This window comes from Oncorhynchus tshawytscha, linkage group LG11, assembly GCF_018296145.1.
Source record: "Oncorhynchus tshawytscha isolate Ot180627B linkage group LG11, Otsh_v2.0, whole genome shotgun sequence".
NCBI lineage: Eukaryota > Metazoa > Chordata > Actinopteri > Salmoniformes > Salmonidae > Oncorhynchus > Oncorhynchus tshawytscha.
This window is the reverse complement of record NC_056439.1, coordinates 30,215,415-30,229,933: the sequence shown is the minus strand read 5'-3', so window position 1 is coordinate 30,229,933 and position 14,519 is coordinate 30,215,415. Positions and strand designations below refer to the sequence as shown.

General features: G+C 40.5%; 1 protein-coding gene across 4 annotated transcripts in view; it reads left to right on the top strand.

Annotated features, from left to right (window-relative positions):
• Positions 1–3,645: 3,645 nt before the first annotated feature.
• LOC112261709 (protein kinase C eta type) overlaps positions 3,646–14,519 on the top strand; it is a 33,613-nt gene continuing 22,739 nt past the window's right edge. Inside the window, exons 1-2 of one of the 4 annotated variants that reach the window (XM_024437281.2) lie at positions 3,646–3,696; positions 13,381–13,444. In XM_024437281.2, the coding sequence (XP_024293049.2) occupies positions 3,661–3,696; positions 13,381–13,444 (100 nt within the window). In that variant the 5' untranslated portion in view covers positions 3,646–3,660. The other 3 variants (XM_042330008.1, XM_024437282.2, XM_024437280.2) reach the window with 3 other exon arrangements.

Sequence of the window (14,519 nt, the reverse complement as noted above, 5' to 3'; positions counted from 1 at the left end):
GGATAAAGGCTGTTCTTATGCACGACACAACGTGGAGTACATGGCCATATACCACAAACCCTGAGGTGCCTTATTGCTATTATAAACGGATTACAAACGCAATTTGAACAGTAAAAATAAATATTTATTCATACCCAGGGTATACAGTCTGATAGACCACGGTTTTTAGACAATCATCATTCAGGGCTCAAACCACCCAGTTTATAATCTGGTTTATCATATAGCTTTATCTCTGTTTATAGCCCTGTGAGGACAGTGAATAGGAAAGAGTGACACTGATGGTGGATTACATATCAGCTTATTTGGCCTGGTTCTCACACATACTTACACACAAACACACACTACATACGCCCACACACACATAACATGCGCACACATACATTTGACGCCACACACACACACCGCATAAGCTACTGCTCCACATACACTGCTATTACAGCTCAGTCTATTATCTATCCTGTTTCCTAGTCACTTTACCCCTACCTATATGTACATAGCTACCTCAATTACCTCGTACCCCTGCACATCAACTTGGTACCGGTACTCCCTGTACTGTATATAGCCATGTTAATTTTACTTATTGTTATTCACTGTGTACTTATTCCTCGTACCACTTTCTATTATATTTTTAAAAACTTTATCTTTAACTCTTAACTCTTAACTGACTTTCCTAGTTAAATAAAGGTTAAATAAAAACACGTTAAAAAAACTCTGCATTGTTGGAAAATGATCCGTAAGCATTTCACTGTTAGTCTCCATCTCTTGTTTACAAAACATGTGACATAACATTTGATTCTGTATTCAGGACTTCAGTTCTCTCTAGTCTTATCAAACATGAGGGGGCTGATGGGGTATGGTGTTGAGGCAATGCCCCTATATGTGATGGAGGTAATTGGGTTCGGGTTGAGGGGGTTGATGTGGGAGGCATGGTGTTTGTATCCTAGCCCCTTGGGCCTTTCCTTACCGGGGTCAACACTCACATACAGAGGGCTGGGAATGGAGCTCACCATACCTGGCCCATATTACCCATATTCCCTGTTGTCTTGTTTAGCACCAATGCTATGGTTCATTAGCTGCAGCTATAGAGTGTACCTGGGCAGGGAGCCAGAGAATAGAGCTGTCCCGGGTTACAGAAGTGGAAATCTGTGGACGGTGAAAGGAAATGTGGAAGCACTACAGGTGGCAGTTACTTTAGTCATTCCAATGAATACCCTACACTGTGATACAGCTGAGTTGTGGTAGCTGCTTCTCTGTTAATGTGTACAAGAACGTTAACATGCCGTTTTTGTGTGTTTGTGGAGTACACACCAGAACATGCGTTTGAGTTCACATGTCTGTAGTGTGTGATAACTCTTGATTTGGGCTAGGCAACAGCTGTAGAGAGGAGAGTGTGGAAAGGGATGAAAAGTAGGGGGGAGAGAGAGACAGGAACAGTTGGGAAAACAGGGAGACCAAACAAATCATCCTCCATGATCGTAAAAATGCTTGCCATGGATGTCACCAGTGAAACAGAGGAAGATGGCTATCAAATCAACACTTGAGTTCAACAGCAGTCTTAGCCTGCCCTCTGCTGGACAGAAAGGTGTAATGCTCCACAAACCATGCAATGAAAACCAATATTTCATGGAAATAATGAAAGTGAGGAATGGTTACTCACAGACAATGGATGAATTGAATGTGAATACCTGAAATGAACATTTTCACAAGGGATTGTTAAAGACCACCATGATGTATTAGCACATTTTTGTCCCTGAATGCCATTTCAATGAACTCTTGAGTGGTGCAGTGGTCTAAGGCACTGCATCTCAGTGCTTAAGGCTTCACTACAGACACCCTAGTTCGAATCCAGGCTGTATCACAACCGACTGTGATTGGGAGTTCTATAGGGTGGCGCACAATTGGCTCAGTGTTGTCCGGGTTTGGCTAGTGTAGGCCGTCATTGTAAATAAGAATATGTTCTTAACTGACTTGCTTGGTTAAATAAAAAAATGAAGACATATCTCTTTCTGTAATGTTTTTATGTCTGACTGAACACACTGACACCTACAATATACAAATACATCTGTATTCAGGTTAGTCATTCTGTGGTGATCATTGTGAAACAGATGAACCCACACTATCCTATCTGTCACTTTTATCTCATCACTCTCCTCTTTTTATAAGGGCAGGTAAAAGCTGTTGTTTATGACAGCCTTTATCCCTGAGATGTGTAAGAGCTGTGTTAAAAGCTTTGCCTTTTACGACCACCTCTCTTCCCTGGGATGTGGCCTCTTTATTTGAAGCAGCTGAAAGAGAGAGATGTGGGGCGCTGACATTTGGCAGAGAAGGGTGAGAGGTCATGTCTAACACTAATAACAACCAGACTTTGATCATGACATTTATGGATGGACTAAACTCCCCTAAAGCACACCACATAGAGAGAGATAGACAGAGGGGAGAGAAATAGAGAGAACAAGAGAGAGAAAAGAATGACAGTTTGCACCAAATGTGAAAAAAATGGAGACCCACAGAGAGTGGGGTCAAGGGAGTTTGGAAATGAGGGCAGAGGGAGAGTGAGTGTGTCAGATGAAGATATTCAGAGACAGAGGGTGCAAGTAGGGTTAAGACTGGAGGGGAGTTAGGACCAATACATGAGTTTCAAGGTCATAATTTGTGGTTGCTGGTGACTTTTATAGGTTATAGGTCCTCTGAGGCTCTCAGAAGAAAACTCTCATGCCTTTTCATTATTAGAACTCAGCATAAATCAACTCCACATCTCCCATCCTTTTAATTCACATTAAAAGCCTCGTTGTTTATCCTATGTCTTGCAGCTCATGGCCATGTGCGTTTAGATCTTCACAGCTGTGCCAGGTGAGCTAGGATTTTTCTCACACAAGAACTGTACAAAAGACCTCAGGGATGAACTACTGAGACTAGATAGCTAAATACTCAGAATGGAGCCTGCAAGCTAAGTGTGAAGTTTAATTAAGAATGTGTAGCTCGAGTTATTCACACTCTCTGTTCATCACAAGAGGGTGCTATTTGATTATTTATTTACAATGCCTTCAGAAAGTATTCCACATTTTATTGTTACAGCCTGAATTTAAAATGAATTCAATTGAGATTTTGTGTCACTGGCCTACAGACAATACCCAATAATGTCAAAGTGGAATTATGTTTTTCGAAATTATTACAAATTAATTTAATTAAAAGCTAATGTATGCAATGAGTGTTTAACATGATTTTTGAAAGACTACCTCATCTCTGTTCGCCAAACATACAATTTCTGTAAGGTCCCTCAGTCAAGCAGTGAATTTCAAACACAGATTCAACCACAAAGACTAGGGAGGTTTTTGGTTGATGGGTACAAATAAACAGATAATTGAATATCCGTTTCACCATGAGGCCAATTGCGACTTTAAAATAGCTACAGAGATTAATGGCTGTGATAAGAGAAAACTGAAGATGGATCAACAACGTAGTTACTCGACAATACTAACCTAAATGACAGAGTGAAAAGAAGGAAGCCTGTACAGAATAAAAATATTGCAAAACAAACATCCTGTTTGCAATACGGCACTAACGCAAAACTGAAAAAAAATCGAATAAATGAACTTCATGTCATGAATACAAAGCGTTATGTTTGGATTTAACGTTACCCAGAAAGACTCGCTGCCAACGATGATTCTAACACGACTCAGGGGTGTGAATACTTATGTAAATTATACATCTAATTTAATACATTTGCAAACATTTCTAAAAACATGTTTTCACTTCCTATTATGGGGTATTGTGTCTAGATGGATGGGAGAGAAAAAATAATATATTTAATACATGTTGAATTCAGGATGTAACAACAAAATGTGGAATAAGTCAATGGGTATGAATACTTTCTGAAGGCACTATATCTGCTCAGGACAGGTGAGTCATTTTGATACCTGCATGCTTTGAGGCAACCGTAAGCACAGCGGTGCACCATGGTAGTTATAGTCGTAATGTACTTTCTAACAGTATTATATTAATCATTGACAGTAACCGAGGAGACTACAATCTCTAACACATATTGGCAAGACCTTTTACAGTTGCATGCAGGTAGCAATCAAATTTGTCAGAACAAAATGTAAACACACTGAGAAAGAAGAAACTTTACAGGGAAATCATTGTTGCTACTTCTGGTATGCTACTTCCTTTTTACGGAACTTCTTTGAAGAAGGTCGTTATTCGAGACGTGCCGAGCTTTCTGTTTTAGTTTACTTCAGCTGGGGTGTTTCGGAAGGCAAGGACACACATTTGACCAGGAAAGTGCTCAGGACCAAGGGTCAAGAGCACTGTGAGAACGCATCACCTGAAGATGGCAAATGACAAGAGCAACGCGTTCGAATCGCTTTAGGACGCAACATTGGACTCCAATTCAGTCAACGATATTGATGTGTATTCTTTAGAAATTATATCAGCAAATAAGAATGCTTTGCATGCATGTTAAATCCATAGCGTATTTTTAATTTTAGTTAAGTATATTGTTTTTACTTTGAGGTTGTAGACGTTTTTTTTTTTTTTAGAGGAACAATATTATGAAGTTCAACGGGTATCTAAAGCTTAGAATTGGTGAGGCGTTGGACCTCAAACCAACTACTTTTTCCCTTCGCCATTCTACAATGTTCAACAAAACAGCTCCCACTTTGGACCCTTACATTGTGATAAAGGTGGACGAGTACAAAATTGGACAGACGCATACAAAGCAGAAAACCAATATGCCAACTTACAACGAAGAGTTCTGCCTCAATGTCAACGACGGCAAGCATATAGAGTTGGCTGTATTTCACGATGCACCCATAGGGTATGACGATTTTGTTGCTAACTGCACATTTCAATTTGAGGACCTGATGAAAACCTTGAACACAGAAGAGACTTTTGAAGGATGGGTGAGTAGCTAAGTCCTGGGCAGTTGGCACTGTGAGGATGGTTAGGGATGTGGTTGACATGCTTGCCTGACTGACACACTTTTATCCTCTTGGCAATTCGGGATAAAAGCTTAATTAATATAGTCAGACTGTAAGACACATACAGTCATTAAAGGGAGTCGAAATACACAGATCTTGCTTTTTTTAAACTCTTTAGTAGTTCCCTTGGAACTTTTGGGGATTTTGCATTTACAGGTATTCCTGTAAATAATTGGTCCCATGTCACAACATTTCTAAATGGTTTGAAATAAAAATGATTTTCATGCAGTTCCACATGTGTACTTAGAGGAATAAAAGTGAATATATATACAAATTGGCCCGTAACTCCACTTATACAACAAGATAGGCCTAGTACTACAGTCGTGGCCAAAAGTTTTGAGAATGACACAAATGCAAATTTCCACAAAATTTGCTGCTTTCGGTGTCTTTAGATATTTTTGTCAGATGTTACTATGGAATACTGAAGTATAATTACAAGCATTTCATAAGTGTCAAAGGCTTTTATTGACAATTACATGAAGTTGATGCAAAGAGTGAATATTTGCAGCGTTGACACTTCTTTTTCAAGACCTCTGCAATCCGCCCTGGCATGCTGTCAATTAACTTCTGGGCCACATCCTGACTGATGGCAGCCCATTCTTGCATAATCAATGCTTGGAGTTTGTCAGAATTTGTGTTTCATTCTTAGGTCTTCTGCGTTCTTAGGCAAAATTGTGAGTGAGCCCACTCCCTTGGCTGAGAAGCAACCCCACACATAAATGGTCTCAGGATGCTTTACTGTTGGCATGACACAGGACTGATGGTAGCGCTCACCTTGTCTTCCCCGGACATGCTTTTTTCCAAATGCCCCAAACAATCGGAAAGGGGATTCATAAGAGAAAATGACATTACCCCAGTCCTCAGCAGTCCAATCCCTGTACCTTTTGCAGAATAACAGTCTGTCCCTGATGTTTTTCCTGGAGAGAAGTGGCTTCTTTGCTGCCCTTCTTGACACCAGGCCATCCTCAAAGTCTTCGCCTCACTGTGCATTCAGATGCACTCACACCTGCCTGCTGCCATTCCTGAGCAAGCTCTGTACTGGTGGTGCCCCGATCCCGCAGCTGGATCAACTTTAGGAGACGGTCCTGGCGCTTGCTGGACTTTCTTGGACGCCCTGAAGCCTTCTTCACAACAATTGAACCGCTCTCCTTGAAGTTCTTGATGAGCCGATAAATGGTTGATTTAGGTGCAATCCTACTGGCAGCAATATCCTTGCCTTTGAAGCCCTTTTTGTGCAATGCAATGATGACGGCACGTGTTTCCGTACAGGTAACCATGGTTGACAGAGGAAGAACAATGATTCCAAGCACCACCCTCCTTTTGAAGCTTCCAGTCTGTTATTCGAACTCAATCAGCATGACAGAGTGATCTCCTGCCTTGTCCTCGTCAACACTCACACCTGTGTTAATGAGAGAATCACTGACATGATGTCAGCTGGTCCTTTTGTGGAAGGGCTGAAATGCAGTGGACATTTTGGGGGGGATTCAGTTCATTTGCATGGCAAAGAGGGACTTTGCAATTAATTGCAATTCATCTGATCACTCTTCATAACATTCTGGAGTATATGCAAATTTCCATCATACAAACTGAGGCAGCAGACTGTGAAAATTAATATTTGTCAATGTATTGATACTCAAATTATTATTACATTCTAAAATATGTGAGAATAATGTGGACATTGCCTGACTGTAGCCTATGTGGCTGACGCAGGCCATGGATAGTGGTAGCCTTAACCTCACCATCGCTGTTTTTATAATGAGAAAGTGCCCCAATACCAGTTCCCCAAAAAAAACAGTTCCCCTATTTATATGGAATGCCAACTTGAAGCCAACATTAGATGTCGTCATAATAACCACACGTGGTTTTACCACAGCGGAGTAGCGCAACACCCTTCAAATGAACCGGTGGGAAACAAATGAGTGACCTCATTTCTCACATATAAAGGGTTAAAAAAAAATGAATTCACAGATTAATATAAGCGACCAGTAATTACAATAACTTTTCAAGCACCATATTGAGGAAATGTCTGATTTTCAAGGTAGGCCTATTCCAGTAGCCTACTTGAATTTCTGAGCTCCAAATTCAAGTTAAAGTACAGTAGCTTAGGCTACTTCAAGGTCCTTGCATATTGCAGGTGTAACATAGAAACCAAAATGTATTTGTCATGTTATTTCATTACCAGATCAAGTTGTGAAGAAGCCCACTAGACTATGTCATTTGTTGTCATTATATCCAGAATAATGAATAGGAATAGCGTTGGGTGCAAGCAGTAGACTTGGTGTCCAATCCGAGGCACAAAAACATATGAAGCTGACTGAGAAACATGAACTCATAAGTATAACCTGATGCTTTTTCTTTTAAATCTAAGAAGACACTACTGTTTATCAAGCAGACAACAACAGAGGATCAATGTCAGTTGCTAAGGATATTAGATCCAATGTGGAATAAGGCACAACTGTCTTCCACAGCATATTCTGGACATTCCTCAGAAACACCTTTTTTTTCTCCAGCACTTGGGCTGTTGTTTCATCGCATGCACCATCACAACAGCTGTTCATCACTTGACTCTCAATTGGAAAATTCCTTCCTGGATCAGATGATGATGTGTGCAAATATCATGGCTTAACTAATCAGCTGCACACCAAATGTTCATCCAACAAGTATTTTGCATAATTATTGAAGAACCACGTCAATGACAGTATCAGTTTAGGTTCTAAGTATTAAGGTAAGGTGACTCTTTTGGTTAGAAGCATTCGATTTTGAAATGTATAGCCTACATTATTTTCGATTTGTGTGCCTGTAAACTCTTTGCACCCAATAATAGATGTAAATGTAGTTGCACTGCATTTCTAAGATCTGTCTGAAAGTGAGATCCAGGATTCTTAGGGGTTCAAGTTGAATGTCTTATTTAACTTATTAATGCTTAATATGATATAACAATTTACATGCCGTAAATGCAAGGACAGAAAAGGTCCTGTTTTATGTCACAAAACACGATTTTTCAAGACACCAACCACGATAAAGGGTTAAAAAACTTGTGAATTTTATTGACCATGGCTATGATGCCCCTTATATCTTAATGTAATTACATGAAAAAGGTTGGCAGATTATTATCAGTGATTTATCAACAGTTGTAACAAGTTGTTCAGTGTAGGAAATCCTCACTGGTACCCTAGTTTATAGAAAAGCCCCATACACATTCCATAATGTACTGTATGTTGATAAACTGATGCCAGGAGCCATGGAACACAAGATTCTTCTGGTCGACCTGCATCATCCACTACATATCTACAATACAACATGTATAATACCACCATAGAACAATATTACAATGTACGTTTGTGTAGAGTGCGTGTTCTAGCGTGTGTGTGAGTATGTGTGTGTGTGTCTCTTCAGTCCCCGCTGTTCCATAAAGATGTTTTTGTCTGTTTTTACATCTGATTCTACTGCTTGCATGAGTTACCTGATGTGGAATAGAGTTCCATGCAGTCATGGCTGTATGTTGTAAAGTGCACCTCCCATAGTCTGTTCTTGACTTGGGGATTGTGAAGAGACCTCTGGTGGCATGTCTTGTGGGGTATGCATGGCTGTCCAAGCTGTGTGCTAGTAGTTTAACAGACACCTCAGTGCATTCAGCTTGTAACAGACACCTCAGTGCATTCAGCTTGTCAACGCTTCTTACAAAAACAACTAGTGATGAAGTCAAGAGATTGACATGCATATCGTTGTTAGCTCCCCGTCTACATTTAAGGGTCATCCGTGCTGCCCTGTTCCGAGCCAATTGCACATGATGACACGACTGAACAGTAGTCCAGGTGTGACACAACTAGGGCCTGTCGTGCCTGCTTTGTTGATAGTGTTGTTAAGAAGGCAGAGCAGCGCTTTATTATGGACAGACTTCTCCCCATCTTAGCTACTTTTGTATCAATATGTTTTGACCATGACAATTTACAATTCAGGATTACTCCAAGCAGTTAAGTCACCTTAACTTGCTAAATTTCCACATTATTCATTACAAGATTTTAGTTGAAGTACAGTGTTTCGTGGATGATTTGTCCTAAATACAATGCTTTTAGTTTTTGAAATATTTAGGACTAACTTATTCCTTGCCACCCATTCTGAAACTAATTGCAGCTCTTACGTGTTGCAGTCATTTCAGTCGCTGTAGTAGCTTACGTGTATAGTGTTGAGTCATCTGCATACATAGACACTGTCTCAAAGCCAGTGGCATGTGGTTAGTAAAGATTGAAAAAAGTAAGGGGCCTAGACAGCTGCCCTGGGAAAATCCTGATTCTAAATTGATTATGTTGGCGAGGTTTCCATTAAAGAACACCCTCTGTGTTCTGTTAGACAGGTAACTCTTTATCCACAATATAGCAGGGGGTGTAAAGCCATAACACATACGTTTTTCAAGCAGCGGACTATGATCGATAATGTCAAAAGCTGCACTGAAGTCTAACAAACAGTCCCCACAATATTTTTATCATCAATTTTTTTCAGCCATTCATCAGTAATTTGTGTAAGTTCTGTACTTGTTGAATGTCCTTCCCTATAAGCATGCTGAAAGTCTGTTGTAAATTTGTTTACTATAAAATAGCATTGTATCTGGTCAAACACAATTTTTTTCTAAAATTTTACTAAGGGTTGGAAACAGGCTAATTGGTCGGCTGTTAGAGCCAGTAAAGGGGGCTTTACTATTCTAAGGTAGCTGAATGACCTTTGCTTCCCTCCAGGCCTGAAGGCACACACTTTCTAGTAGGCCTTAAATTAAAGATATGGCAAATAGGAGTTGCAATATTGTCTGCTATTATCCTCAGTAATTTTGCATCCAAGTTGTCAGACCCCGGTGGCTTGTCATTGTTGATAGATAACAATAATAACCACACATGCCTCTGTCATGCTAACTATGCATCTGTCATGTTAAGTATTGCATTGTAAAGTATGCTGGAAACCACAACTAATCTAATTCCTGTGACTTGCATGTACAAACAAGCTGAAGTATGATAATACCCTATCTTAGGGCATGTCATATACAGATGTTAATCTGATGGTATCAAGAGCTGGTATTACTCTTCACGTTTGTCTTTGGTTGATGTGTGTTGCTTTCGAGGTTACACCCTCTGTATACCATAGTAGGCTACTACTGGTTTGGAATTTGTCTGTCACTGGAGAGAGAATTTCCCTCTGCAACAGTTTCGCTCATCTGGTTTACTTTCAGGTCCTAGAGGAGTAAACAAAAATGTGATTGGTGTGTAACCTGAACTTGTACATGCCTGGGACAGGTCGATCTGGTAACGTATGTGCGCCTTGAGACTCAACGCCCTCCAGTGGCTATCTGGCCTTCTTATTATCTCGCATGGTCATGCAATACAGTGGTCTGCCATACTCAAAAACAAATCTGTGTCATGGTGCCCAAAAGCTGTTAACAGACAGCTCACTCCTCTTGAAAAGTAGAATCTGAGCTAGATTGTTTTTGTAAAGCTTCCACCAGGAACCAACCAATGAAGGCCAGAGTCAAGTACAGTGGGTGTGTCTGTGAGGTTTGGCAGAAATGTGTGCATAGCCTGGCTTCACACTCTTACGAGATGCAGCCTTGAAAATACTCATCTGATAGATCTGAACTGTGAGACCAGGGTGACGTGTTCACTGCCGATATAGCGACGTGACCCGCGGTGTTATTATACCCTGATGAAGACAGCTTGGCTGTCGAAATGTTGGTTAGTAAATGATTGTATCTGAGCTCCTAGCGCGTGCACCTCTCCTTTTCTTTTTCAAATGTTCTACTCCGCTAGCCAAAACCTAAACAGGTGTGCGTTTCTTCCAGCTCAAGATCTGAACTAAGACTTGTTTTGCTTCGTTAACTCTCAGATGAAGTGCTTGGGGCCCTATACCTATGACGTGTAGAGTAGGGCACAGGCCTCCACACGCCCACACCACTGTTGTTGAAGGTTTCCCACCGTCTGCTTTATGCTCAAAAGCTCCCAAGTCTTTTCCCATCTCATCTCATCTCCCTTGTTTTATAGCTTCTCTTGGTTCAGAGCCAAGGACAGCACTTTCTCATCGGTGTTCCTCTCTAATCAGTACAATGTTGCATATTAAACACAAAATTTCAGTGTCTTTGATCTAAGGGCTCACGCACACACATACACATGGGTGGATAGGTTTCTTTATCTAAACAAGTAGCAGTATGAGGCTTTAACCTCAAGAGAGCAGCTCAAAATAGAAGCATGCAGTCATATCTGTTGTCTCATGGGCCTGCGGCTCAGCCTTACAGTATGTGCCATCCACCCACTCCTCTCACACCCCACTCACAGCCTTAACACTGGAGGGAAGATTCCACTAAGACCCACAATTTTACACCTGTGATGACTTCATTAGTGTTCTGTGTTGAACCATCCTTCAGGTTCATCTTGACAGTCTTGTCTCTGCTTTTAAGCAGAAGTGGATGGAATAGACTCAGTTTAACTGTAAATGTTTGTCAGAAACTATCGCTCCTCCCCCGGAAAAAACATTACTTCCCCTTACTGCCATGTGGTACTCAGTCATACAAAGTTCCTGCTTTTTAAATTTAGTATGGTCGTGTCAGCATCAAAGCCTGATTTAGTCTGAACTCTTCTGTCTTCATCTGATTCTGGAGTTCTGTTTGCCTCGGTTGATTCCCTGAAGACACAGGTCCAGCGTTCTCAGAGAAAGAGAACAGGACAGTAATGGGTGACAGCAGGCTAATAGTTTATGAGGGTGTGTGTGCTCAGGAAAGGAAAGATGTGTGGAGGGTGATGCCATGTTAAAGAGAGAGGTGGAATTATCATGATCTTACATCTGATGGTGTACTTAGTCTGGGGTTTTACATGTCCTTATGTTTGAGCCTCAGCAGTAGAATGTGTTATGTTAGAGATATGCCCTCCTCATAGCAATACAGAATGATATAACTGACCAAGAATATTGAATGGAGAGACAGGCTGGTAGAGATGACTTAATCAGGATGGAGATGATCTTGCAGTATCAGCCCAGTCATGTCACTTTTGTCGTGGGTTGTCAAGATTTTCCATTGGGGGGGGTCTGTCTGACTAGAACAGTGTCTGTAGTTTGCTGTAAGTAACCCCAGTTTCAATGAAGTGGTTAGTGCATGGCCTCTGCAGCAGTGGAGCTCTTCAGGTTTCTGACTGTGTCTTATGTCTATTGTCTGTCTCTGGCTGTATGTCTTCTTTATGCTAATGCCTATGTCTGTGTGAGATAGATGTTATTTTGAGTGAAGCAGGGTGTCATTTACTGAAGCTAGCTAAACAAGCTGGACTGGCTCTCTAGTCTCTCTTCCACATTGCTCACATTCTCCCCACATTACATACACACTCAACCATTCACAACACACGCACCTACACGCTACATACCGGTATGTTAAACAAGGATCTAACATCATGTCTACACACATTTACATACCTATAACACGCTCCCCCTACACCTTGCATAGGGGAGAGTGGGGTAAATTGAGCCATGTTTTACATTGAGTCACTCTGTCAAGGGAAAGATTTTATTCTTTCTGACGAAGATATTTACACATACTGTATTTCAGGATGTTGTGTATCCCTGGAAATAATCACAATTCATGTAAACCGTACAGTTTTGACAACAAGCTTGTCCAAAAAGAGAGGTATCTTGGCACAACATACCCCGGGTATGGGGTAAATTGAGCGCCGGACAGGGTAAGTTAAGTCACCTACAAATTCCTCTACTGAAGAAATAGTTCCACTACCTTTTAAAAACCATGTCTATCTTTATTTCCCAAACACAATTTAACACAGTCACTAGGCTTATTAACACCTACTGTAACAAACACTTTGTACTTTTTTTGTACACTTTTATTGTTACCTCATATCCCAGCGATAATGCCTTGCATTACGCCTGGGAAACAAAAACAAATCTATTTGCTCAACTTGCAATGGCACAACTTACCCCAAGGCAAACATTTAACCCACACAACTTCAAGGATGCACTTTCATGCTAGGTTTAGGACCTCATATTGAAGCTTTGAGACCCAGACTGATGTATAACACAATCTTAAAATGATCTACTTTGATTTAGATACCAGCATCATGAAACCTCTAACACAATAAATTAATTTGACTTGGTGAAAAGCTGTTAACTCACTTTTCCCATGTGTTTTTTTTCCTCCGTGAAATGACGGTCTCTTCCTAAATATTTGTGTATGGTTTCCTAGAAAAAAAATAGTGTCTCAACTTACCCCTTTGGCTCAACTTACCCCCATCTCCCCTACAATAAATATAGGTTATATTGCATTACATATGTTGGTTTGGGAGTTACCTGGTTGGTTGGGAGTCACATGGTTAGCTTTTACTCATTGAGTAGTCTCGTCTAATGTCTAGTCTCCTATGTTTGTGTGCAGGTGGACCTGGAGCCAGAGGGCAAGGTGTTCATCCTCATAACACTCAATGGCTCCTTCATTGATGGTAAGGATTTTTCATTGTGTATATCACACCAACCATCTATCTATTTCATCCATAGATAGTATTGCCATCTCCCTCCCTCTCTGTTCGTATCTTTTTATTTTTCTTACACTAAGATGGCACACATTCTTTCAAGTCCTTAAATATTCAGTAACACTTTGTTCTGTTTGACATAATGTACAGTAAGTCCCTCCCCCCTCTAAAGTTAATTGTCTGTCTGCTTTAACACAGCCCCTGATGCAGCTGATTACTTACAGGCTGTCAGACACAGATATTCAGCATCACAGAAACCTGTTTGTGTGTGCGTTCATGCATGCGTGTCGTGTGACTGGCTTACTGTAAGTCATACTGCAGGTGCTTTGACTGATGGGAATCTTATCGACTTCTTTGTTTCCTTTCCGATAGAACATTGTTTCTTTAATCATTCATATTTTATCCTCTGTTCTCTGTCTGACAGACATACTCCCCTCCGGGTCGTTCCATTTAATTTCAGCAAGACATCTCAGATTTTTCCGAAAACGTTTCTGTAGTTAGAAACAGAAAAGATTAGCATTCCTACAATATTATTTTGTTGAAATATAATTTGACCTCTGATAATTTTTTGTTGTTGCTATTTGTAGGATTCATATAATATTCAATAAATATAGTACCTAATATCCGATTTGGACCAAATGTTTTTTCTAACAGTAGTAGACACGAGTAATCTAAATAAATTGTCAAAAACCACCCACGTACCCCCCCATCCCACGGCCATCCCAACCCAACAATGAGTATACAGTATCAGTTCTCTGTGCTTGACAAGTAGTATTGGGCTGCTGCTCGGAGTATTGTTTCTTCATCTTATCTTATGCATTCTCTGTGAAATTGTTGATGTTTTTTTTTCTGCTCAGAGAAATTGGTTATTGAAGTTGTTAGCTTTATGTCCCATTCTACATCCTGATATTACCAGGTTTTGACCACTAGATGGTGCCATTCCTACTATTAGGTGATTCGTTTTAAAGGTGATTTTTTTTGAATGACTTCATCATCTCTGTACCCTACATAAACAATTTTCTGTAAGGTCCCTCAATCGAGCAGT